We start from the raw sequence: 23,948 nt of genomic DNA on the forward strand, positions 1-23,948 counted from the left end.
AAGCCCGATGAAATATTTGTCGAGCTGAGATTTCTGCGCACTGCTCCCCGATGCATCGTCTTGTTTCCTCGCGCACGCGACTCCAAGCTGCCGGGACCGCATATCCGTATACGGTCTGTATGACTCCTCTACAGAATCCTTTCCACCGCGTCCCAGTCACCGCAGCCTGCATACGATTATTATGCGCGTACAGCCTAAGGGCAGAATGTTCCCAGTTCTGCTACTGGTAGGTGTGTGGTCAGACCTGCGGATCACGAATCGGTTTTGCAGAAACTTCGCCGCGAAGCTTCTGTTAACGCGGAACAGCAGCACCTTGTACATCAGGACACAGAGTATAATGCATGCACATCTCCGCAAGATGATCCGGTGCCTCAGATACGATAGAATCAGCTTCGGCGCGGACAATGAGGTATCGCAGCAAAGGCTCAATCAGTCCCACTTATGAAACGAACGACGACATCAATAGAACTAATTCGATGCGTGTTTAAAAAAACTCCTTGTCCGTCCGTCAAAACAAGCTATACAGCAGAGACAACAATAAATCAGAAAACAGGTGCGTCCCTCAAAAACAGTCGTTTCTCCTCTTTCGCGACCCACCGTGCGACGGCATTAGCAGCGCCCACCGCGGCGCTTTTCGGCAGGCGGGGAGACAAAGCCAGGTAGAGCTCGAAGGGCTGTGTTATCTGCCGGAGCCAGGGGCGATCAGCAATGCACGGCGACAGCGACACTTATCGGGCGGACTCACCCAGCCCATCACACTTTCCCTCTCAGTGCGTAGATACTGCAATTTCAGCGTGCTTTCTTGGCCCGACTTGGCGTGGATCGCGTCGTACAGTGTTTGATACAGAGTTATGAGTCTGAGGGAAGAGGGTGATGAGCGTTGAGTGAGCACTCCGGTGGTGGGTCGGCTCACCGTCGCTTCTCGTTCGCATCATCATAAGGATCGTCAAATTGTGACATCGTCACCTGCACATGGGATCTCGACTTGTAGACGAAGTGGCGCAAGCCCGGTATGCCCAAGTCTGCTACGGAGTAATCGGTTTCACCAGAGTTGATGGCCTCAGTGAGGGTCGACAAGAGCTTCTCTCGCTCCATTCGCTTGCGGCAGGCTTGTCATCAGATAATGATACAAAGACAGCAGCAGAGCACATACTTGGGTGACGGTGTCGCACCAATGTCGCACGACCTCGAAATCCGCGCCTCCAGACACACAAACCAGGCCTATATGTGGGACGGGCTCCTCTGGTGATGGTATGTCTGTAATGCTACTACTGGCACTGCCAGCCCGGTGGCCCCCTTCCGTCGGTGTGCCGTTTTCAGAGCCCTCTGGGGCTTTCGGAGTGCTGACTTCGTTCTCTCTCCGGAGAAATGTCACGTATGCGTTTACGAACGCAGCAGGATTAAACTTCGGGAGGCACACTGGTAGCCAGGAAGCGGAGGCTGATGAATTGAGGATCGATGGTGAATGTATCGTATTAATGAGTATGTGAAGGTCTAGATACGCGGTTCAATTAGTCGGAACGGATGCACTTGATCATATTCGACAAACCAGCGGGATGAATGGAGTGTTTCTTGGGCCTGACAAGTGTGATGACTCGCTCTTGGGCGACCAGGATGACGTATAGCATGTCCTTATAGGATATTAGATACAAAGACCCTCGATTTCTCTGAGAACGTGACATACTTTGATCTTCGATGTAGGCACTAAGACATCAGCTATGCTCTTCCGTAAGGCAGGATCAAGCCTGAGCGAGTGCAAGGAGGACGTGCTCATTGCGAGGTCCCACTCCATTCTTGCCAAAAGCGAGAAAAGAAGTGGCTCCGCACCTTAAAATATGCACGAGTCAGCATTATCGCGTAGCGCACAATCAGTATTCTACATACCGCTTAGGAGGCGCCGCAAGTCAAAATTTGTCCGACGTTCAAACATCCGCCGCAATTGCTCTGCCGATATGACGCTCAGAATTTGCAGGTGCAGATATTCTAAATGGAAACGTGTCTTTCTTTGCAAACATCAGCCGCGAACACTCTTCCGGTTTATGAGAACACATAGCACAGGAACAGACACCCACCACAGATTCAGGCTCTCCCCAGGAAGACACACAGACGTAGTATAGCGGCGGACGGAGCAGGAACGTTATGCGTGTATTTCCAGCATTAATGCAGCGTATCTTGTCGCCGTCATCAAGGAAGACAGACACGAGTGCTTGCATAATTCCGATGGTAGATGTGAAGCTTTCAGAATCGTCGTCTTCTCTCCGGCTGTCACAGTCGATGTTAGCAGAAGTTAACATACCAACAGACATATAATAACAGAATATGGCTTACCTGATGAAGACGGGTTTGCCAGCATCGGTCAGAACAAAATACTGCCGTGGAGGATAAATGTCCACTGCATAACACCCAGGATTTGATCAAAACCACTGAGAATCAACACAAGAGGACCATACCTGTAAGAGGTACCTCCGATATGTCGACGGCCTTCCCCTTCCGTCTTGGCGGTCGTGACGACAGGTCTGAAGGGGCTTCACATGCTGCGTACATCCCGGACGGCATCAGACACTCACCACTGCGAGATTCTTTCTTGTTCAATGTCTGCCTCAACGTTTCCCGTAAATTCTTCTTCGATTCTTCGTCTCCCGCGCGAGACTCGACATGACCAGTCGCATCCACCCGCTCCGCATCAGCCGTCTCCGCCTCAACCTCAGATTCCTGAACGAGGATTCCCTCGCTCATGTCAACAGTCAGGCAGGAAGAGGAAGAGCTAGAGACAGCCTCGTGTACCCCATGCGACACAGCATCGTCGGGTGGAGAAGCAGAGACTGGGGTCTGCAATGCAGATGAACCACGACTGTAGACTCTATACGGGGACACCGAAGGTGCTGGTCGGATGACTGGAGGGGCGAGCCGTGACGGCGAAGGGCCTGTAATTGGTGTTCCTACTCGCGACGGCCTGCGCGAACGCGGAGTGTCCATCGCACGGCGGGAGCTACACAGCGTAGGATATTAGTAGAGAACGACTGTAGTCTCTCTGAGTCCATGTTTCGCCGAGCCTTCGCCGAGCGCTGGCCGACGATCTGCCAGTGGTTATAGCTCAGTTGTCACTTGCACATGAACAACATCTCTCCCCAGCGACATGAGCAGGGCGAACCATGGTTCGACGACGGAAATCTCGTTCTGCTCACAGACAAACCTCCAGTCGCGTTCAAGGTGCATCGCGGAGTCCTCGCGCGGCACTCGGAGATATTCCAGTCCATGTTTGAAATGCCCTCACCCTCCCAGACGGACGTCGAAACCCTAGATAATTGTCAAGTCGTGCGGATGTATGATCTACCGGTCGAACTGAGTAGCCTTATCAAGGCGCTGTATGACGGGGCGTGAGTATTGTCTCAATCGCTAGCAGTGTCCTCGAGGTGTGCAGGCTTGACTTCCTAATGTCAGTTCATTCCAGAATAACTGTGTCGAAGACTTCTTCTACCTTGCCGGCATCCTACGTCTCGCGACGAAATACTTCATTGCGCACATGCGCACACAAGCTATCCACCACCTCTCCCAGACATGGAGTCACACCCTCCGAGGTCACGACCTCATGCTTGAACTCGCGATAAAGTCACCCGAGGTCGATGGCCTGACGTATCCATACGTCCATCCTCTGCACGTTCTCAATCTCGCTCACGAAACCAACGTCAGCGTCGTCGTGCCGTCGGCATTATATTTCCTCTCGCTGTACCCCCTTCACGATATCTTGCGAGGTGACCACGCCAAACTGAAAGTGCAGCACCCATCGCGACCATCGTCCGACCTCTCTGCTCGCCAGATGCAGGACTACACCCTGATGTTTCAACATCGATTAGATCTTTTGCTGGATTTTATCCGCCGTGTGTGCGGCCAGCGCACGGCATCTAGCTACTGTAAAGGTGACCCTACCATGTGTACAAAGGCATTTTCCAGATTAGCGTCGAGGTTGTCCCGCGGTTGGATGATAAGGACTGGCCCCTTTCATTACATGGTGCAAGCTGTGGATGAATTAGCTGAGGACCCCAACCTCTGTATGCCGTGTCAACGAGCATTTGGCCAGGACGTGATAATAGCACGGTATAAGCTTTGGCAGGAGCTACCGAGTGTCGTAGGTCTTCCATCCTGGAAGGAATTAATCTCAAGGGATCTAGAGCAATCTTCCTGATACATCGCTGCCCATTGATTTTTCGGTGGGTCCTGCTCCTCTGGTTGCCTCAGAGATAAGTTGATGGCCAGCTGCAAGTAGTTTTCTGGGCGGGAGTCATCAAAACATCCATACGATGGCATGATAACACTGGATAAAGTCATTTGTAAAGGGGTTCAAGGGTAGACAAACATATCCAGATATCATCGCATTGCTACACGCCTACCTTGCACCCACGTTTTCCCCCGATTCCGCACGTCTCCGATACACCACCATTTTTCAATCATGTCATTCGTCAATTCTACTTCGTCCAAAGGTTCTGCGTGCTCATGGAAGAAGTCCAATGGACCTATACCGGTCCCTGTGTCCTTCTCAAAGAGGTGGACTGCGAACCCAAGGATAAATTAGATGTTCGTCACGATAATATGAACGACGCTCACTGCATTGCGCGTCAAAAGGTGCGCCGACGGTAAACGTATTGCTTCCTGAAGGCAAGCCCAGCGCAATTGCTCCTCCACTGGTAGCCAGATACAGCGTCTCCTTCCAGTCCACAGACAGATTTGCGAGTTCGCCACTGCCATCGTTGAGCTTCATTGTAGTGTGGCCCATCACTCGGGCGCCCTCGCGCATCCGCGAGACCGCGACCGCTCGTCGCATGCAGTCCATGATGTCAATACTGTACCCACCGGCGATGTCGGACCCAAGCCCCACCTTCACCCCGAGGTGCAGCGCCTCGCGAAGGGGGAAGGGCTCGGCGGAGAAGTACGCGTTGGACTGCGGGCAGTGTGCTACGGCAGTGCCGCACTCTGCGACGCGGGCAAGTGACGGTGGGTCGAGGAACGTGCAATGCGCCTGCACGGTCCGCGGTGTTAAAAGGTTGCTCTAAGACCAATGTGAGCTTTGCTATGAGCGAATTAAATAGTCGATTGGCTTACTCTGGAGAAGACTTCGATGTCGTCAATCCCGCGGTCGCTCTTGACCAGTTGCACCTGCTCGAGGGCCTCCGCCATGTGGCTCTGGATGCGAAGGCCTCTGCTTTCTGAGAGGTCGCCTAGGCCCTTCAGGAGCGCGTCGGTGCATGTAGGAACGAAGCGCGGTGTGAGTACTGGTGCGATGAGACGATCGTGCTCGGGCAATCTATTCACTAGTTCAAGGCATTTTTCCGTAAATGAGCGTGCGGAAGAGAGTGCAGCGTCTGCCGACTCTTCGACATATGATGATCGAGACGAAACGTCCATCGAGAGCTTTCCTACGAATGCGCGAATGCCGGCTGTTTGCATTACCTCGGCCAGGATCAAACTGATCGTCAGGTGCTCCACGAGCGAACATAGCTTAATTCAAGGGTCTGAATCCTAGATACACTCACTTTGTCTCTTCTTTGATGGTACCGAACAGGAGGACCGCTCCCGTACCGTTCTCTATCAGTCGAGCCGCAAGCCGCGTGTACACCCTCATAGCCAGATCGGGATCACCGTCGAGGCTCTCTTCTGCCTTGAACGCATACTCGTCCAGCCATTGCATCAGTGGGAGATGCAGGCCTGTTCCCTGGTACAGAAACTGGGGAGCGTGCAGATGAAGATCGCAGAACGTGGGGAGGAGGAAGCTGCCCCGAGGAATAACTATGGGCGGATCCGACGCGTTCTCGATGATTTGCAGGGCTACCTTGGAACCTGATGGTACGACATGGCTCACATAGCCCTTGTCATCTATGACTGAGAGTTTGGAATGCTTGCGTCAGTTGCAGTGATAAACAACTTGAGGTCGCGCTCATCTTACTACTGGGAACTTACCTAATAGGTGGTCGTGCACAATCTCCAACTCTCCCAGACTGGGGCAATGAACTAGGTCACCCCTGAACAACATTTAGAACTTGGAGATAGTGGGTCAAAGTAGAGTTGAACCAGTGCAGATGTATGAGTCGGTATCATCATCTGATCGAGCAGCCGCAGGCGCATCTCATCCAGATCTCCAGAGATCGTTTCGCGATCGGCCGCATCTTATGCCATTCTCGACTGGAGACTCCAAACACAGAGGGCATGGTCGATGGGTCGGATTCGATTGGCGCCCTACCGGCGCCCCTCGTCACGTCACGGCTGAGGGCTTCTCCCGCCAGCCCTGCAACCGGAGCCAGTGCCGCAAGCAATGAGTAAACAGGTTGTTACCAGCCTTGTTTGCAATTACAAGGCACGTTAGAGAGTTCGTAGGCCACCGGGAGCGCGTGTCCACAGGCGCCGCTGAGCGCGGACAGCACACCGTCCGCGCAACGTCGGCGACAGCGACGCACAGTCTAACAATGACTACCAGAGCACTCAAGTGTGGCACCGCCGCTTTCGACTGTCCGTGCTTGTTCAGAGGGGAGAGAGCGACCAATGGTAGGCTGCCGTTAGCGCCGAATTTTAAGTCCACATTGCATTACCCATTAGAGTAGTTTCTTAGAGTGTAACAGAAAAATTACAAGCAGTGTTACTTACTCACGGAAGCCTCCAGTTGACGTATTTTGAAATCAGGGTGTGACGTGACCAAGCGCCCACGGGGCGCCAATCGAATCCGACCCATCGACAGTATACTCTCCAAACACACGCGCAGGAACTACATATGTACGCCGACAATCCGGGATCAGACCTACAGCGTGTCCTTCTAGGATACTTTGCGTCAACTTTGCGTTGACAGAAATATGGCAGCCAAGGGTTCTCGTGTGATGATGCTAGCTAGCATAGACGCGTGTCGCGTCGCGTGCCTCCGAGTCGTACGAGCTTGAGGCTACTGTTCATCTCCCACGTCCTCCACCGACAACCATGTCAGCGCCGTCCGCCACGCCCCCCATCTTCACCGCGACCTCAGCGTACTCATTGGCCTTTGTCGCTGTCGTCGGCCTCGTCGCATACACCACTTCGAAGGCCCTTCTCCCCCAAAATGCCAAGTGGCAGGACCGCGCGACGTATATCTGGCTGGTCCGTCTATCCCACTAGTTATTCGGCAGATGGTATTGGATGTGCGACGCTGAGGACAATGTAGGCGTTCGATGCGATGATACATTTCTCGTTTGAGGGCTCGTTCCTCTACCTGTCGGTGTTTGGACGCCAGGTCAATACGAGCGTCGGCCCGTTCGCCGAGCTGTGTGAGTACTCTGTAGTGTTTCGTGCGCACGGCATGCCATGACTTCTGTGTGCTGATGATGATGACCCCAGGGAAGGAGTATGCTCGTGCAGACGCTCGCTGGGGTTTCTCAGACCCCACTGTTGTCTCGCTCGAGATACTGACCGTACTCGGTGCTGGTCCCCTGTGCGTACTCCTACTCCTACAACTTACGTTCACTCACTCTTACTGCATTCACAGGTGCTGCTACATCGTCAAGCTGCTAGTGCAGGACGACCCTGCAAGGCACTACTGGATCATTGTGCTGTGCACGGCGGAGATCTACGGAGGGTCTGTCTCTCCTTCGCCCGTGATTCCTGCGTCATTGACTGAATGTTACAGATGGATGACATTCTGCCCGGAGTGGCTGACCGGAAGTCCGAACTTGGACACGTCGAACGCGCTGTCCCTCTGGGTGTACCTTGTAGTAAGTAACTGGACTCCTCCATGTACACAACTTCGGCGCTCACATTTTAACCGCAACTCCAGTTCATGAATATCCTGTAAGTCCCTTCACCCTTCACAATTTATCTGCTGCTGACCTACGTGTCAGATGGGTTATCATTCCGCTGTGGCTGATGGTTGACTCATACGGGCACATTGCGAGCTCCCTGCGCTCGGCTCAAGCCAGCGCGAGAGCAAAGAAGAACTGAAAACACAGGCGTTGGATACCCATGAAGCGACAACAGTCGCGCTTGCATCCCTTCAATTGTTCGTGCTCTGTATGACAATACTTTTTGTTTTCATCACACCTACTTCCAATGGTGATCTCAACAACTGCTTGATTGGTATACATTTGCTTCTAATGAAAAATAAATCTAAGGATCCCAGCCTATACCGCCACATCTCTACACATGTAAAACCTTGCTCCGCCAATTTAGTCCACAACCGAAGAACGCATAAGAGAATACACACGAGGGCTTCATGAACCCAGCTTCACGCACCAACTTCCGCACGATTACTCACAACTAGGCTGCGTCTGAACTCCTCCACCAGCCTCCACTCCCGCTCGATTCGCGGATCTCGCGAGACCCACTGTCTATGATCAAGATACACCGGTCGGAATCGCGGTCGGGGAGGCTCGTCTAAGATCTCTAGGCGTGGAGCTTGTCTCCCCATGCGGCTGACGCTGGTTGGGGTCTCTAAACCGTTTGAGCTGGCACGGCGGGCGCTGGTTGGCGTCTGGGGCGCCCGGCGGCGGGGAGTGGAAGGGCCCTGGCCGGAGAAGTCAGCAGATGCGACGAGAGGGAACGCGGGCTGCTGCGAGCGATCGAGGTCTTCTTCTGAGGTTTGCAGGGGGTTGAGCATGGCTCGTGACGAGGACGTCGCGCTGTCGGGAAACGGGCCGCGCTTCGTCGGGGAACGGCTCGGGCGTGTGGACACAGGCACTGGCAAGACAGAGAGTTGAGGAAGAACCGGTTTCGCTGGGGAGGTGCGGCGCTTCTTCGTGGGTGTTTCGAGCACGCTCTGGTCCTCGTCCGTGGCGAGGTCGTGGAACGCCACCTTGCGCTTGTGCGTGGGGGTCTTCGTCGGTGACGCGTCGAGGGGTCTGGTCTTCAGTGCGGACTTGGTCGGTGACTTGGTGGGCGAGACGTTGGGTGTGGCGGTGGCAGAAGATGTGGACGCGGATGGGCCGGCAGTGGGCGTTGGAACCTCTTTTCGCAGCTCGGCCACTTTAGCGTCGACCTTGAGCGCAACGTCTTGGCATGAGGTCTGGAGGATGTCAATGATCTCGTCGTAGTCATCCCGCACGAGCCCGCGCTCTCGCAAGACTACCTCCGGCTGGATGTTCTTCCTTTTCATCTACAGGCGCGAGCTGGCATGAGATAAGGCACAAGTTAAAGAAGATGCGACGCACTTTCAAGACTACAGCACACGTCCAGTAGAACACAGCAACAGTAACAGCATCACATGGAGGGTGTAGGTCGGGGGGCAGCTCTCGACTCGCGACAAGAGCTTTCTCGACATCGCAAAGACAGTCGTGCACGAAGCGTTTCCTGCCAACGTGGTACTTCCGCATGAGGGAATCGTAGGAGAGCGCGGTCTCCAATTCTTGACTCGGTGCGGCGGCAGCAGCAAGTGCAGCACGGACGGTTTGGACAGCGGTTTTGAATTGCTTGACGGTTACGCAAGATGCGGTTTGTGCTACCTTTTCGGACACGTCGCCGTTGCCTAACCTGAACATCTTCGCGTCAGTCAATAACATGAGGTGAGAAGATAGTGTGCGCACTCTAGCGACGCGATGTATGCACATATAGCAGGCAGACCCACGGACGCGTCACCGAGGGAGTATCCCGATCCTGGACCGGTCTTGGCGACGGCTGAGTGAAAGAGAGCCTCGGATTTAGTGAAAGTCTCCTGCCTTCCACATAATTTTTCGAGTGTGGCGATTTGGGTGCGAGACATTTTGGGTTGTGAATAGTGCGCTGAGTTGGAAAAGACGCGCGTCGCGTCGCGTCTGTGGCGGGCACGTGGCCTGGAAACCTTACTCGTGTTCTAAATTTCTTCTCTGCTATATATTTCGACCCTCATTCGACGGCTCGAAGCTGAAAGTTGTTGTCCGATAACTGTTTCTTTGTGGGAAGTGCAACTTATTGTATGCCTTCTCCGAGTTTCGAGTCACTACCACGATCGCGTTTCTCTGAGTCACTAAGTACGTAGTACTCGTGGTGCCCCAAGCAAGGGAATAAGTAATGGTTTGCTCGCAAAGCAGAGCAGTGCATCATGCTATCAAGTAAGTTGTTACAATTGTTAGACGGCCTCAGTAATTCCGGAGCGCATACGAATCAGAAACACCGAGCTCGCATCTGTTCTTTGAAGTGCGCGACAAGGTTAAGGCCCGTCAATACGGTAGTTGGCCAAAGCAATGCTGATCTCATGTATGAATGACTGCTGTGGTTTATACCAGCCAGCGACCAGCAGTGCGAGCCATAGCCACGACCGTGGGACACCCCGCACTGGGCTGATATCATACGCCACGATACCCGCGTACTCGAACCACGGCGGGTACGCGCCGGCGAAGCCCCAATCCAGCAGCCAAATCACCCCGTCTTTGCCCACGCGGACGTTGCGCAGACTGATATCGCCATGCACGAGGACGAGGGGCATGCTGTCGTCGAAATGGGGCTTGTTGGGTGCGGAAGATGCGCCGCGGCGGACCCTCCGCCATTCTAGCTCGACGGCGATCCAGCGCTTCCTGGCGAACCATGCGGACATCTCGGCGTACGATGCGAATGGGCCAGCACCGATCTCTGTGAAGCAATGGCCGTTGCAGCGTATAGACTTTCCGGAGCCGTCGAAGGGACCCGGCGCGTTCAGGTCAGGTAACGCGACAGCTCGGAGCTGTCGTATGTAGCTGCGCAGCGTCCAAGCTATGCTAAGCCTCCGCAACATGCTGAGAGACGGCCAAAAGCTTTCAAGATCATCGCCTTCTACGTGTTCCATGAAGAGCCAAATGGATCCTTGCCAAGACACATAGCCTCGAACCTTCGGCACCGGGATGGATGTGCAGGAAGCAACAAGTGCCATGATATATGGCTCCTGTGCGGTCTGAGCATACAGGCGCTTGACTACAGTATCTGATGTGATGCGCCACAAAGGAGATGGCGAGAGGGGTCGCGGTAACCCGACCCTCTGGCCGTTGAAGAAGTCATATTTTTCAAGGAAAGATATCAGTTGCTCCTCTGAAAGATTATCGAAGGCAGATTCCTATGGGGTGCTGGTTCAGACAACGCTGATACGCACGAAGTGGGCTCACCGCATCTCTAAGTTGCGCTCCAACTGCGGACTTCGAGCAACATGTCGGTGAGAACGCGACGCGGGCATAGCACCTGTTCAAGTTGGCCGTATGCGTGAGCAACTTTGCCAAATCACAAATCTTTCCGTATGACATGCTCACGCAGATAAAATAGATCCCATGCTGTTAATTCCCAAACAACAGTTGGAGACTCGGAAGATGCACCCCGCAAGGTGCGTATGTTGTAACGAGACTGCTATAGACTGCAGGAAGAGGGCGGTCGTAGGTATCAGGACATGCAGTGGGTGGAACCTGCGCACGCAAAAGCCCTCAGGGCAGTGAAGACCATGTATCTAAAATCTGACGACGCGAGAGTACCGGCGGTGCTCGCGAAGAATATCTTGAACCAAGTACTTCGAGCGCACGTGCCACGGCGCGTTGCCGCGACGCGGGAACTCAGCCTCAGGTTCCGGGCCTTACGGCATCCGAATTGACTGAACGTCACGTCGACGCACTCACTGAATTCACCAAACTTTGACAAATATCCACCACAGTTCAGTCTGCCGCGCATACACCGCGTCTCTCCAAGCTACAGAATTCAGTGATCAACCGAGGCTCTGGAGCGTCGCCGGGCTGACGAATAGATTCGCGTCCCTCCTACACAGTCCAGACGGTGCGTGTTGTAGAAGTTCAAGTTGAACACCCAGATGTTTCGCTTTAGACTCATTAGGGTCTATGAGATTAACGAAACTAACGTACTAATACATCCACAACGCTTCCGTCATTCATTCTACGCATCCCATTCATAACTTCTGCGGGCTTTCAGCGCGAGGCAGCTCCACGATCTGCGAGAACCCAGGATACGCTGGGAGGCTCAAGGAGAATTTCTCCTCCATAGCCCTAAGACCATGACCTACGTCAGCACGAAACTACCGGCTCACTGCGTGATTGGCACTCACTTTGTCACGAACCTGCCTCCCAGGAAGTGCTTGCCAGCAAAGTGCCGTACTCCCTCCTTCGGAGCAGTCAAACTGATGAGGACGTCAGGGTTGAGCCCGACCCCCTCGGCATTGCCCTTCTCGACGTCCCAACCCGACGGAATATCCACCGAGACGATGGGCAGCCCGGAAGAAGAGATGAGAGGGAGGGCGGTGTCAAAGGGCGCACGGACGGGCGGCTTGAAAGAGAAGCCGAAGATTGCGTCCAGGACGACGTCTGAACGGGCGAGGGCGTCGCGCAAGCTATCGGTGTCTGAGGAGGGCGCCAAGGTCTGGATCTTCATGTTGTCGCATTGTGCTTTCAACCGCTATAGGAAAGACAGATTTCGAGTGAATACGTAGGCCGTGCGGCCTTAATGAGGTGGACAAATGCACACCTGGTAGATCTCCTTAGATCCCGGCTGGACAGGTCAAATTATGAATTCAGGGTACCACACACGACATCCAACGCCACTTACCTTAGGCATCCAGATTGTTGCCTTATATCCAAACATGCCTCCACGACTCGTATAAGAACACAGGGTCCGCCTGATGGAATGCACCCTCACCAAGATGCCTAGCAGCAACAAGCCCATCACCGCCCTGATTCCCCGGACCACAACACACAAGCACCCGCGGGTATTTCTCCCTGCTATACACTGTCGCAAGGGTCTGCGCGCACGCGAGACCGGCGAGCTCCATGAGCTGATCGAGGCTGAACGCTCCGGTCGTACTCATGAGTTCCTCATCGATCTGTCGAACGGTACGAAGAGTGAGTTCCCGCAGAACCTCCTGGAGGTGTAGAATTTACTTGCTGGGCAAGCTTAGCTGTGAGATAGCGGATAGACATGACGGTCGGAGGAAAAGCTGGGAGATGATGAGCTGGAACATGCTGGGCTCCCGCGGTGACATCACTGCTGAGACCGACTCGGAGAACCACAGGACGAGAGGGCCTCGGACTCCGTCATATATCTGCGTCGCACGGCTGTGCATGCATTTTCATGTGGAGAGAGGATGATCACCGATGACTTGAGGAAGTGCAGATGTGACTGGATGTGAGGAACACCACGACGCAACTGGGCCCTGAACAATATAGTACTTTCGTACGCAGCGTTACGCAGGGCTGTGGCCCCGTGAAGTACATTTTTTTGTCATGAATATGGAAAAGATAATGTTACCTCGTGTCTAAAATACTGGGGAGCCATCCGAAACGGTACGTTTGCGACGGCGAGATTCCGACGATCCAAGGAGATGTTCAAGTCTCATATTGTTTTCAACCTACGAGGCTTTCACACAGACCCTCTTGTGCTCCTCCCAATCCAGCTTCTGGTGCTCCGAGGAGCAGTACCTTACGTGCTTGCACCTGCTGCAGACAAAGCCCGCGAACTTCGGCGCGCTGATCTCGTCTACGCTTCCCTCGCTCCCCTCGCTGCTCACAATGCTCCCTTCGCCTTCGGCGTGGACTCCGTGACCCGAGTCATCGGAGAAGCACACTTGGCAGTCGATCCAGTTGCACATCTCCTTGGCCTTCACCCGTCGGCCGTAGCGATACCGGACCTTCCTTTTGTCGCAGAGCACCGCAGCAGTGTCCAGTCCCTTCTTCGGGAACCTGATTAGCTCGCAGCAATTGTCTGTACAGCCTGGATTGGGGCAGCCGCTCGGGAAGTCGTAGTACATCTCCTTCGAGGGGACGAACATGGAGTTGGCGAAGAGGATCTGGGAGTATGACATCGTCTGGTGAGAGAAGAGGACAATGAATGGTGGTCGCTTTTCGTGAAGGATAGCGCGCAAGGTAAGGTCAAGCTGGGGGAAGCACGGAGTGCGGCGGAGGCGGTCGAGAGTGTGGGTGAGACGCATGTCTACGTGAGGGTCAGAGGGTCATGGAGGGGCGCGCACGCTGAGCACTGACGGTCATGGTTGATCTTCTGCTCAACACTGGGCTTGCATGCCCCGCCCGCGGCGTTCTGGCATACATACTTGAAATAGTCTGTAACTTGATCCATCTCGTTGCGCTTGAGATCCGTTACGATGACATAGACGTCGTCGCAGCCTCGATCATGCATTCCGCGCAGGAGCATAAGTTCGGGCAGCTGGGGCATGAATGAAGATAACAGACAGGCTCACTCGTAAGACGAACATACCATGCTGAAGACCACGGGCATCATATTTAATCTCGACATCGAGCGGTGGTGGTAGACGTGGGTGACCCATGTGCGGTCGAGAGGGATCAGACGTCCAGTATCGACGGTGCGGGTGAAGATGTGCTCGGGCACGAAGCCTCCCTTGGTCCAGAGAATGATCTGCTCTCTCCTAGCATCTGCATGCGCAGCGTGCTTGCGCTCGCGGACTCGCTGGAACCAGTCGTAGTAGGCATCGGGGCGGTGGGGTCGTTCGAGCCATTTGTCTATGAGGAGGTCCGTCGCGTCGTTGTCAAGCTTTTGACAAATGAGCTCGCTCATAGAAAGACTGGGGGGGATAAACTTGGAATAATGGCGGTCTGGCATGGCGGAGATGGAGAGGGAATGGATGGAAAAGGATGGTGCTCACAGCGGCGGAAGGTGAGGTGGAAGCAAAGTGGGAGCGGCTGACCCGAGAGCGACGCGAAAAAGCCGGCCCTCAACCTCATTTGTACCAACGCGTGTCACGTGCCAAGACGCCCAACTTCATGGTGTTGGACGCGGTAGTATACAATCCTTTCTTACAAACTCTTCTGTAATCGTTATTCATACATCTCCTAGACTAGTCTCTCACATCGCATTGCTTGATAGCCATAATGCCATGCTTGAGACCCTCTATACTAATAATATTAGGTTTTGCTGTGAAAGTTTGCACAGGTGCGTAGGCCGTGTTGTGGTTCATTCCCTTGTCAGTCTGACATGAATATGGACTTCTTTGCCTCCGTGCGCACTACATGATATAGGGTACCAGTCTGATCCGAGTATCGTGGCAAATTTAGAAGTAAGTGGATCCACGCCGGTCGACGGCCGGAACATGCTCACATGAAGTTCGTGTTAATTAGTGCAACACATGGGCGAATGTATGCAATATTCAGATTATGCGAGACATAATGTAATTTTATAGGACTACACCGCAGGTGCTCGGTGATTTGCAAGCAAACCTGTAAGTCCGGTGATGCTAGGTGTTTCGACGACCACATCACATCAGTTCTGGGACAGATTCGGTGGGGGACTCTGTGAAGACCAGGCAAGTGAGGCAATTCGCCTCACCTTCCATGACGGCATTGGTCGTTCAGCGGCTCTCCAGGCTGCCGGCATGTTTGGGTAATATCTCAGTGATTCTGTGCATGTTCCGTCATCTGATGCTACCCCCATTTCTTTTCTATGCAGAGGGGGAGGGGCAGGTGAATCTCATTTAATTTCTCTTTTTACTGGTGTGACAGATGTGCATGTCAGATGGCAGTATTATTCAATTTGCCAGTGTTGAATTAGCCGATCGTAAGTCAGCAGATTCTCTTGATAGCCGTTGACTCTCATGAAAGTCACACAGCTGCCAATGCTGGTCTGGAAGACACGGTGTACGCGTTAAAGCACTTCGCTGACGCCCACAATGTGAGCTATGGCGATATGTGCGTCCCTGCTATTATGTAGGTGGCGATTCCGGACTGACGAGCCCGGCCAGGATCCAATTTGCCGGGGCTGTCGCGCTCTCCAACTGTCCTGGTAGCCCGCGGCTTCCCTTTTATACCAGGCGTCCCCCAGCGGTTGCCCCTGCGCCTCCGAATTTGATTCCAGCGCCGACGGATCCTGTGGAGAGGGTTCTGGCTCGGATGGAGGATGCCGGCTTTACCGCAGAGGACACGGTCGCACTTCTGGCTGCTCATTCGGTAGGCACGCAGAAGACGATCGATCCTACCATTTCGAATACACCCTTTGACACCACGCCCAGAGTCTTCGACTCACAATACTATCTAGAGGTGAGCATTAAATTTATTGATCGTTTATCGTTGTATATACTGAGAATTCTATGGATCAGATACTTCTAAGAGGAACTGGATACCCGGGTAGAGGACGAAGCCCAGCCGAGGTGAAGTCGCCTCTTAAAAGCGAATTCCGACTCACTTCGGACGCTGCGATAGCGCGACATCCGAAGACTGCATGCGCGTGGCAGTCTCTCATTGGTGAGCCGCATCACAAATTCACCAAACACTGTAAACTGAGCATCGGCATGTGCCTATCCGCTTCACGACAGGTGACCAGGACCGGATGCGCGCGTCGTTCAGTGACGCGATGATGAAGCTCGCCAATCAAGGCTACCGGAATCTGGTTGACTGCTCGCCAGTCATCCCGTCTTCGCGGGTGTGGGACCGTGCGCCAGCCTATCCTTTAGGCAAGGGTGTGGCCGATATCGAGCAGTCGGTGAGTTATCCCACTCTTCGATAAACCCATGATATCGACCTTCCTCACGCAGTGTCCGAACACACCGTTCCCGAGGATAAGTTCTCAACCACATGCTGTACCATGAGCCACATCTGTATGTCTTTGATGTCTATAACCGGCCACTTCGTTGTTTTGTTTTGTATCGGTACACTTTCACGATCTGTATTTTGTGCCCTTCTTACATGTATCGATAGATCGGTATCTTATCAACGTGATGATGCACGCTCCATGTAGCTACCCCCCCTCAATCCATTACGTACGGTACGAAGAGCGTGATGTACATAAGAAGCCCAGAAGAAGAATGACAGACAACAACAGGCGTGTTCTATGGACGCAATATAGAAAGCCAAATTATCCACGTAAGGATAACAGGAGACATTGAAGGTAACCAAAGAGAAGGGCAGAAGACACGGCAAAGGGGAGAGTATTCCACGGAGACGCATTGAAAGGAAGTCAAAACAGCCTAAGATCTGTCATGGTCTGCGGCGTACTTGTCGAGATACTGACCAACTGGTTCCGCTCTCTCCGCTTCATCCTCTTGGAAGAGACGAACTCCGACTGGTCGAAGTCTATGATCGTTACTTGACCTGACTCATCGTCTACGAGTAAATTCTCCGACCGCAGATCACCGTGCAAGACATCAGCGTTATGAATGGCGTCCAAGCGGTCCAAGAAAGCAGTCCTACCAACTAAGGTCAATAATCACGCCATTTGCGACTGACCAATAGTAAACATTGTTAATCTTAAGATTATATAGTCTGTTTTACTTACTTCAAGTATAAGTACTTGTAGCTCAATTAGGTGAGTGCTTATAGTCTGCATGTGTAAGTGCTTATAGTTTTTTCATACAAGCTTTTATGCTGCTAATTAAAAACATTTTCTTTTGAGTTCTGTTCACTGTCACAATTAAACACAAAGTCAATATACTATAATTTCATGATGCTAAACCTAGCTCTGCTATAAAGTGATTGTAAACTTCATTGTTCTTAAGTCTTATTCTCTCATCTCGCATTTCTCATCTATCTAGCAGGATACTCTGAAGTGAGATTTTGAGTTTTATTTATAGTTATTAGTAGCCACAGTGATTACTGTGACCTAGGGACATGCAAATACAAGTATTATAATTACCTTACTTTTATATCTTAGTTTATAACCTGCTTAGCTCATCTTTATAATGGTGACATTTTCTCCTTAGAATCTCACTTCATACTACGCCTCAACAAGTTAGTTACTGCCTCTTTTGCCTTTTTTTGGATGCAGAAGTAGGCTACATGTTTAACTTACAAGGCTTATTCTATCTGAAGCATGTTATTTTGCAATATACAGACTGTAAGACTATCACTTTTACACTATAAGACTATCACCTTTACACTATAAGACTCTCACCTTTACACTATAAGACTATCACCTTTAAACTATAAAACTTCCAGCTGTGCATGAGATGTTCTCCATGAATTATTCCCCCTCTTTTCCATGCTGATGTCTTCTCCATTGCTTTGCAGACCTCTGAACTCAATGCTACCACTGTGGCTGATCTCATCCGTTGTATTGAAGTCAACTCCCTCAAATCTCAAGACAATCTTCTTGCAGGAAAGGTTGGTCAGGCTGACACTGCAAATGTCCATTGTGACTCCAATCCTCACTTTGCCATTTGTGATAAGGTTCTATTATCTACATTGCATCGCAGGCATGATTACATGCAATGTGGCAATACACATGTGGCAAAATTCATACCGATATTTGATGGCCCTTATCAAATTACTGCAGTGTACCCCAAAACTTCCCATTACACACTACAACTCCCAGAAACTATGAAGGTCATTCCCACATTTCACTCATCCCAACTTGAGCATTATTGGCCAAACGATCTCCTCCTCTTCTGCATGCACCAACCTGATTGCCTCAGTCCTATCATCACAGAAGTTGGCACTGAAGAGTGAGAAATTAACAGAATCCTTAATGAACACTGCCAAGAATGCAGCTTCCAATATCTCATCCAATGGAAAGGATGTGATGTAGAAGGTGATTAATGGCTTTCCCGATATGAATTACTCAACTGCACTGCTCTCGATGTTTGTGAGGCTCAGAGATGAAGAAAATATGATGGGGAAGAGTGTAAGCACACCGCATACTTACAATGATCACATGCACTAAACTGTTTGTAGTTACTTGCTCTATGATTACACTCATGTCCAAATGTTCTTTGTTGCATTTTCCTTACTTCTAAATATACATAATAAAGGTATGTTTAGATCTCTTGTGCATTGTTACTTCTACTTATACACAATGAAGTCTTGTTCCTGTTTCATCACCATCCACCTCTGCTAGTGTTCCTGACTCGCATCAGGTTCCATTTTTCACTGCCTCTCCTGTCTTTCTTTTTAAGATGCAGAAGTAGGCTACATGTTTAACTTACAAGGCTTATTCTATCTGAAGTATGTTATTTTACGATATACAGACTGTAAGACTATCACCTCTAGACTATAAAACTATAAAAACCTTCAAAATCTACGCCAATTTCTTTTAAACCCTAGTACTATATAAAGCTAAGTTGACTTTTGCTATTTATTAATTCTTAGATAAGAGATGGTGGCAGATGAAAAAATGTGTCAAGTGAATAATGACTATCTACTTTTATTAGAACTTGAAGCAAATATACTGCTGTTAAGACTATCACCTTTGTGTAATAAGACTGTCACCTCTAAACTATTAGATCATTGCCTTTATACTATAAGCTCTTATAAATTTATGCTGCTTATCAGACTACATAATCTTAAGATTACCTTTGACATCCATTGCACTGACAACTTGAACCGAACAACTAACCGGGTAGAAGGTGTTATAGGCTCATTGCTGTGTCGCAGGGACACCCCAGCGTGCGATAAAACTAACGCCAAAGACTTGTCTTCTCTCTCTTCAAACAAACGTAAGACAGATGCAACTTAGAACGCGTTTGTTGATCAGATGTCGATACATCATGTACTCGTTCCGGAGACGAGATTGCTCCTCTTCGAACGAGAGTGTGATCACCACGTCATGGATTGAGTGCTGTCCATCATCCGCACTAGCCGCCGAGGACAGTCCCAGTCCCGCCCTCCGCGATGTGGGACGTAAGAACCATTTGAAAACACCCGGACGGGAGGGAAGATGCCTCTCGAAAAGGAGAAGAGCAGGATTCTATCGAATCGAGATTCAACCGGATGAATTGTAGCAGGAACCGCAGAGTCGTATATGCCGTAATGGAGATGTACCAAAGCAACGTGATATTGCTCAATTTATTGGAAGAACTATCAGATAAAATTATGGCAAAAAACAACGAAGTTATTAAGTCCAACAAAGCTCACAAATGCATCACGGTGAGGTCCTCTAGGTGGTGTTCTTGACCTTTCATCAACACTTGGATCGGTATCCTCGTTACCCAAAAGATGATTATCACCACTTCCAGAAGCGAGATGCTCTTGGGAGTCCACTGCATCAAGCAGAGCGGCACGATTCATCGCGTCCTTAACACCAGCGATGTACAGCCTAATGTGGATTTTGCCGTGTCCAGGCTCCTGGCAAGTAGGGACATGCACAAGATTCGAGATAAACAATGTTTGCGTTCCGGTGACGAATACATAAGTATTCGTGGCTACCAGAGTGCAAGACGACGAAATTAGCGTCATGCTTCACAGCTTCGCTCCAAGCCTGTGAGGCTAATTATGACAATATGTCGTGAACGAACCTCCATGATTTGGGCTATCGTCATCCCTCCCAGTCCTGTCAGAGTATGGCTCGTCTTCGTACGCTCCTTCAGAGGCGCTCTGGCTGAAAGTTGTAGTGGCCTCAGGCGATCCTTCACGTTTCCTTTTTCTACCGCGCGGGTCCCGATAGATCATTCGCACTGGGCAGCGATACTTCCAGGGAGAGTCCGCCTGGGAGGTCATCTCCAGGTCCGAAGAGGAAACCTGAAAAGTGCAGGTACATTGGCAAACTCTGGGCACTGGGTATCATTCAGGGAGTGTCCACAGCATCGGGCCCGGTTGGAACTGCCTGATCTCTGTGATTCTTGCCGGGAACTCCAGAGCAACGACACCACAGGAATTTGTTTTGTTGCTGAAGCATGAGGTGGCTGACATGACTCCCTCCAGAAAATCATTCTAACTTTTTATTCACCAGACGATTATATTTGGGAAGCGCTTTCCGACTCGAAGGAGAGAGGCTTTGATGGAAGGGTCGATAGACTCCATGTAGCGGAGATCATTGTCATCCATCCCTTGAGTATCGGTCCGACTCATCAAGTCAGCGGCCACTCTGCTGACAACAAGTTGTCCCTCAGCAACGGCGCACGGCCAAAAACAGTTTATTTGGGTCCATAAGAAGAGAGATCTCCAATACGGACTGGTGGGATGGAAGTGGAGGCCACAGATAGACAGTACGCAGCGGTCGTCCTGGAGTAAAATTCCGCCACTTGTGGACCTCTGCGCATATCATTGTTCAGGTTCAAATCGTTGCTTCTGCGTCCTTCCTCCGGGATGAAAAAATCGTTCTTGGTAGGTGGAAGTAATATGTGGCTCTCCTTGATCTTCGCCAACACATCGTCCACGACATTCTCCAGATTACTCAAAAGAGAGGGCAGTCTTCTGACGAGGGCAAGCTGGTCGCTCACATGCTTGTGAAAGAAAGTTGCTTCCAGTGATGCTCTTGACTTTGAGCAGGCGTCGGGCCGTTAGCCTAAGCTCTGGTGGAGCCCAACGGAACAGAGCTTCCGCATCATGTACACGGGCATCCCAATCTTTGTCTTCATGAACAGGTATGGAAGCAGGGGACTTCGCAAGAATCTCAATGTGAAGGGAGTCTCCGGGAAAGTAAAGTGCCGCGTGACGACGACGCGACGCGTCAAAACGCGTCACGGAATCTACGTCACGGTGGTGGGAGGCTGCACTGGCAAGTGTTCCACACCAAATTCTGTTACTTCACACCGCCTTGAATTCGGCAGTACGATATCCAGCCCGGCGCGTACGTCTGTCCCGCCATGAGGAGCCTCTCGTGTGTTCTACTCTTCTTGCTAGTCCCTTTGTATGGATTCGCAACCGACTCGGATCTCGTACGGGTGTTGGGTCCACAGGGTGTGAACCTCTGGAAGCTCGACGTTGCCGAGGCAGCGCGCAAGCTCGACAGGACTGCCCCTCTGCACGTTGCTCAGGGCCTCCTAGAACAGCAGCCCCTAGCAGCTCCGTCCACTGGCAAGTTCCCAGCGCACTGGTTTACCCAGCCGCTCGACCACTTTTCCAACAGCTCGTATACCTTCCAGCAGCGCTATTGGATCAACACCCGTCATTATCGTCCCGGATCCAAGGGCCCTGTTATCGTGCTGGATGGGGGTGAGACCTCGGGTGAAGATAGGTTACCCTTCCTCGATACTGGCATCGTAGAGATTCTGGCCAACGCGACTGGAGGTGTAGGTGTCATCTTGGAGCACAGGTGGGTCTCATCGCCTCCAGGGACTAGGGTGTGTTTATGGACATGCTATGTAAAGATACTATGGTAGGCAATAATTGATACATTTGACCCCCGTTTCCACCATTTATACCCGACAAATGGACAGGTGAATCTCTAGCTGTATCCAACCTCTCTACAGATTCCTTGAGGTGAGTATCTTGACCGGACGCAGACCGATGTCGTTTTAATCAAGATTGAAGGTGGCTCAACAATGATCAATCGGCCGCGGACTCTGCGAATTTCATGGCGAACGTCGAATTTCCTGGTATTGATCAGGATCTCACAGCCCCTGGCACTCCCTGGATCTACTACGGTGTCCGTCTCATCATATTCCATCCTTGATAGCTCACGTTTTATCTTAACCTGCCCATAGGGATCCTATGCGGGTGCACGCGCTGCCCATATGAAGATTCTGTACCCCAATCTGGTATACGGTGCCATAGCATCAAGCGGTAGGTATTATTCATTCTCTCTCTTAGCATATCTCACTTCCAACTGTTATGAAGGTGTTACACATGCAAGTCTGGAAAATTGGGAATACATGGAGATCATCCGTCGCGCTGCGGACCCGCAGTGCTCTCTCAATCTCGAGCAGGCCATCGAGGCTATTGATGTAATTCTCACCGTCCCCCTTTTGAAAGATGCCCTCAAGAGCTTATTCGGTCTCGCTGGTTTGGAACACGATGAGGATTTCGTCTCGTTGCTTGAGGTGCAAGTTCCGGCACTTCGTGTAGTATGTGTGCTTATATGCTGTTCCAGAGCCCTCTAGGATCCTGGCAGGCGAAAAATTGGGACCCTCAAGTGGGTAGCACACGATTTGACGAATTTTGTGCTGCGTTGAGCAAGCCGCTCTTGATCTCAAATGAGATCGTGTACGATGAGGCCAGCAAAACTGTGGCACTTCCCGTTGGACTGAACATTCCGTTGGTAGTCTACAACTATGCAAACTACATCAAACAGGTGATACTGGACGTTTCCTCTACGGCAGCCCGCTTATCAAACTGGTTTGCAGAACTACGTATCGAAATGCCCGGAGGACGCTTCTGTAGAACAGGCAATTGACTTTATCCAATATTCCCAGCGGGAGCTGATGTTTTCCCTGGCAGTGCTTTGGAACGTATGATGATGTCAAGTTCCAGGACACGGACTTGAGTGAGATTTGGCGCCTTTGGGTGTTCCAAGTTTGCACAGAATGGGGTTACTTCTCAGTGAGCAGTGTTCCAGTAATTCCTGCTACATCACTCACACTCTTCCAGACGACACCTCCGAAAGGACATAGACGCATCATCTCCCGCCTTCTGACGCTCGAGTACGAGTCGAAGATTTGTGAACAGGTATGCTGCTATGCACATGCACTGCTGTAGCACACAACTCACTGAGTGGCGTATCTACCACACTTTCCTACTCGAAGGCTTTCCTACCGGGTGAACACTTCATCATTCCTCAATTCCCCAACGTCACAGCAGTCAACGTCTTGGGCGATTTCACCATCGCCGCAGACCGACTTGCGATCATCGATGGCGAAGTCGATCCCTGGAGGCCCGACACGCCCCACAGCGAATATGCACCCGACAGGAATGACACAATTCTGCGGCCATTCAAGCTCATCCCCAGTGTGTCATATTGCACTGTTTAGCGTCTTTGCGTCGATTCCTGACCTGGTCACGCCTCCTGATTTACAGACGGCGTGCATCACTACGACGAATACGGCCTTCGCAATATCGCTGACGAGCCTCCTGAGATCGAGAAAGTTCACAGGGAGATGATTGAGTTCGTTACAGCGTGGCTGAAGGATTGGGAGGTGCCAGCGAATGCATGATTACCAGCCTCTGACGGCTCGGCACATGAGTGAGAGTATGGCCCGGACTTGTATGTACTCTGATAATTCTCGTCCATTGAAGATCCATAGAAACGTGCATATATACTTCCGCCGTGCTGTGACCGTTCACATTGAGCGATCTCGAATTGTGTGTCCTGCCTTTGCACTATGGGCGCCGGTCTGGACAGCACCATGGGCATCGAACCTTGTCGAACGGCCCCGGGCTCAATTCCAGCTGACT

At 51.5% G+C, this 23,948-nt stretch overlaps 10 protein-coding genes across 10 annotated transcripts; 4 read left to right on the forward strand and 6 right to left on the reverse strand.

Moving 5' to 3' along the window:
- Window positions 1–542: 542 nt before the first annotated feature.
- On the reverse strand, window positions 543–2,976 carry SCP_0701530 (Vacuolar fusion protein; the record flags this gene model as incomplete). The annotated part of the gene is made up of 11 exons (XM_027760081.1): window positions 543–683; window positions 746–857; window positions 914–1,098; window positions 1,154–1,494; window positions 1,550–1,631; window positions 1,685–1,827; window positions 1,885–1,999; window positions 2,073–2,262; window positions 2,329–2,392; window positions 2,451–2,516; window positions 2,568–2,976. 11 exons carry the CDS (start codon window positions 2,974–2,976, stop codon window positions 543–545), a joined length of 1,848 nt encoding a protein of 615 aa, XP_027615882.1.
- A 135-nt stretch (window positions 2,977–3,111) lies between these two features.
- Window positions 3,112–4,183, forward strand: SCP_0701540 (predicted protein; the record flags this gene model as incomplete). The annotated part of the gene is made up of 2 exons (XM_027760082.1): window positions 3,112–3,377; window positions 3,442–4,183. The coding sequence occupies 2 exons, from the start codon at window positions 3,112–3,114 to the stop codon at window positions 4,181–4,183; spliced, it is 1,008 nt and encodes a 335-aa protein (XP_027615883.1).
- A 182-nt stretch (window positions 4,184–4,365) lies between these two features.
- On the reverse strand, window positions 4,366–6,025 carry SCP_0701550 (Probable guanine; the record flags this gene model as incomplete). The annotated part of the gene is made up of 5 exons (XM_027760083.1): window positions 4,366–4,547; window positions 4,603–5,044; window positions 5,098–5,461; window positions 5,529–5,874; window positions 5,953–6,025. The coding sequence occupies 5 exons, from the start codon at window positions 6,023–6,025 to the stop codon at window positions 4,366–4,368; spliced, it is 1,407 nt and encodes a 468-aa protein (XP_027615884.1).
- Window positions 6,026–6,957: 932 nt separating this feature from the next.
- SCP_0701560 (predicted protein) lies at window positions 6,958–7,950 on the forward strand (the record flags this gene model as incomplete). The annotated part of the gene is made up of 7 exons (XM_027760084.1): window positions 6,958–7,113; window positions 7,178–7,280; window positions 7,351–7,444; window positions 7,499–7,588; window positions 7,640–7,724; window positions 7,787–7,800; window positions 7,851–7,950. 7 exons carry the CDS (start codon window positions 6,958–6,960, stop codon window positions 7,948–7,950), a joined length of 642 nt encoding a protein of 213 aa, XP_027615885.1.
- A 283-nt stretch (window positions 7,951–8,233) lies between these two features.
- On the reverse strand, window positions 8,234–9,703 carry SCP_0701570 (predicted protein; the record flags this gene model as incomplete). The annotated part of the gene is made up of 3 exons (XM_027760085.1): window positions 8,234–9,100; window positions 9,156–9,474; window positions 9,528–9,703. The coding sequence occupies 3 exons, from the start codon at window positions 9,701–9,703 to the stop codon at window positions 8,234–8,236; spliced, it is 1,362 nt and encodes a 453-aa protein (XP_027615886.1).
- A 426-nt stretch (window positions 9,704–10,129) lies between these two features.
- On the reverse strand, window positions 10,130–11,215 carry SCP_0701580 (hypothetical protein; the record flags this gene model as incomplete). The annotated part of the gene is made up of 3 exons (XM_027760086.1): window positions 10,130–11,005; window positions 11,055–11,127; window positions 11,196–11,215. The coding sequence occupies 3 exons, from the start codon at window positions 11,213–11,215 to the stop codon at window positions 10,130–10,132; spliced, it is 969 nt and encodes a 322-aa protein (XP_027615887.1).
- Window positions 11,216–11,836: 621 nt separating this feature from the next.
- SCP_0701590 (NAD(P)H-hydrate epimerase) lies at window positions 11,837–12,860 on the reverse strand (the record flags this gene model as incomplete). The annotated part of the gene is made up of 6 exons (XM_027760087.1): window positions 11,837–11,933; window positions 11,993–12,339; window positions 12,409–12,432; window positions 12,490–12,527; window positions 12,580–12,763; window positions 12,822–12,860. 6 exons carry the CDS (start codon window positions 12,858–12,860, stop codon window positions 11,837–11,839), a joined length of 729 nt encoding a protein of 242 aa, XP_027615888.1.
- A 428-nt stretch (window positions 12,861–13,288) lies between these two features.
- Window positions 13,289–14,514, reverse strand: SCP_0701600 (hypothetical protein; the record flags this gene model as incomplete). Its single annotated transcript, XM_027760088.1, has 3 exons — window positions 13,289–13,869; window positions 13,920–14,100; window positions 14,152–14,514. 3 exons carry the CDS (start codon window positions 14,512–14,514, stop codon window positions 13,289–13,291), a joined length of 1,125 nt encoding a protein of 374 aa, XP_027615889.1.
- A 495-nt stretch (window positions 14,515–15,009) lies between these two features.
- Window positions 15,010–16,622, forward strand: SCP_0701610 (Low-redox potential peroxidase; the record flags this gene model as incomplete). The annotated part of the gene is made up of 10 exons (XM_027760089.1): window positions 15,010–15,047; window positions 15,092–15,130; window positions 15,187–15,291; window positions 15,358–15,371; window positions 15,424–15,465; window positions 15,518–15,596; window positions 15,650–15,944; window positions 16,004–16,148; window positions 16,220–16,386; window positions 16,602–16,622. The coding sequence occupies 10 exons, from the start codon at window positions 15,010–15,012 to the stop codon at window positions 16,620–16,622; spliced, it is 945 nt and encodes a 314-aa protein (XP_027615890.1).
- Window positions 16,623–21,421: 4,799 nt separating this feature from the next.
- On the forward strand, window positions 21,422–23,707 carry SCP_0701620 (Probable extracellular serine; the record flags this gene model as incomplete). Its single annotated transcript, XM_027760090.1, has 12 exons — window positions 21,422–21,870; window positions 21,926–21,933; window positions 21,995–22,037; window positions 22,089–22,203; window positions 22,262–22,340; window positions 22,395–22,597; window positions 22,648–22,848; window positions 22,901–22,942; window positions 22,995–23,096; window positions 23,145–23,222; window positions 23,300–23,501; window positions 23,571–23,707. The coding sequence occupies 12 exons, from the start codon at window positions 21,422–21,424 to the stop codon at window positions 23,705–23,707; spliced, it is 1,659 nt and encodes a 552-aa protein (XP_027615891.1).
- Between the last annotated feature and the right edge of the window lie 241 nt (window positions 23,708–23,948).

Source organism: Sparassis crispa (genome assembly GCF_003851025.1).
Source record: "Sparassis crispa DNA, contig_000006F, whole genome shotgun sequence".
Lineage (NCBI taxonomy): Eukaryota > Fungi > Basidiomycota > Agaricomycetes > Polyporales > Sparassidaceae > Sparassis > Sparassis crispa.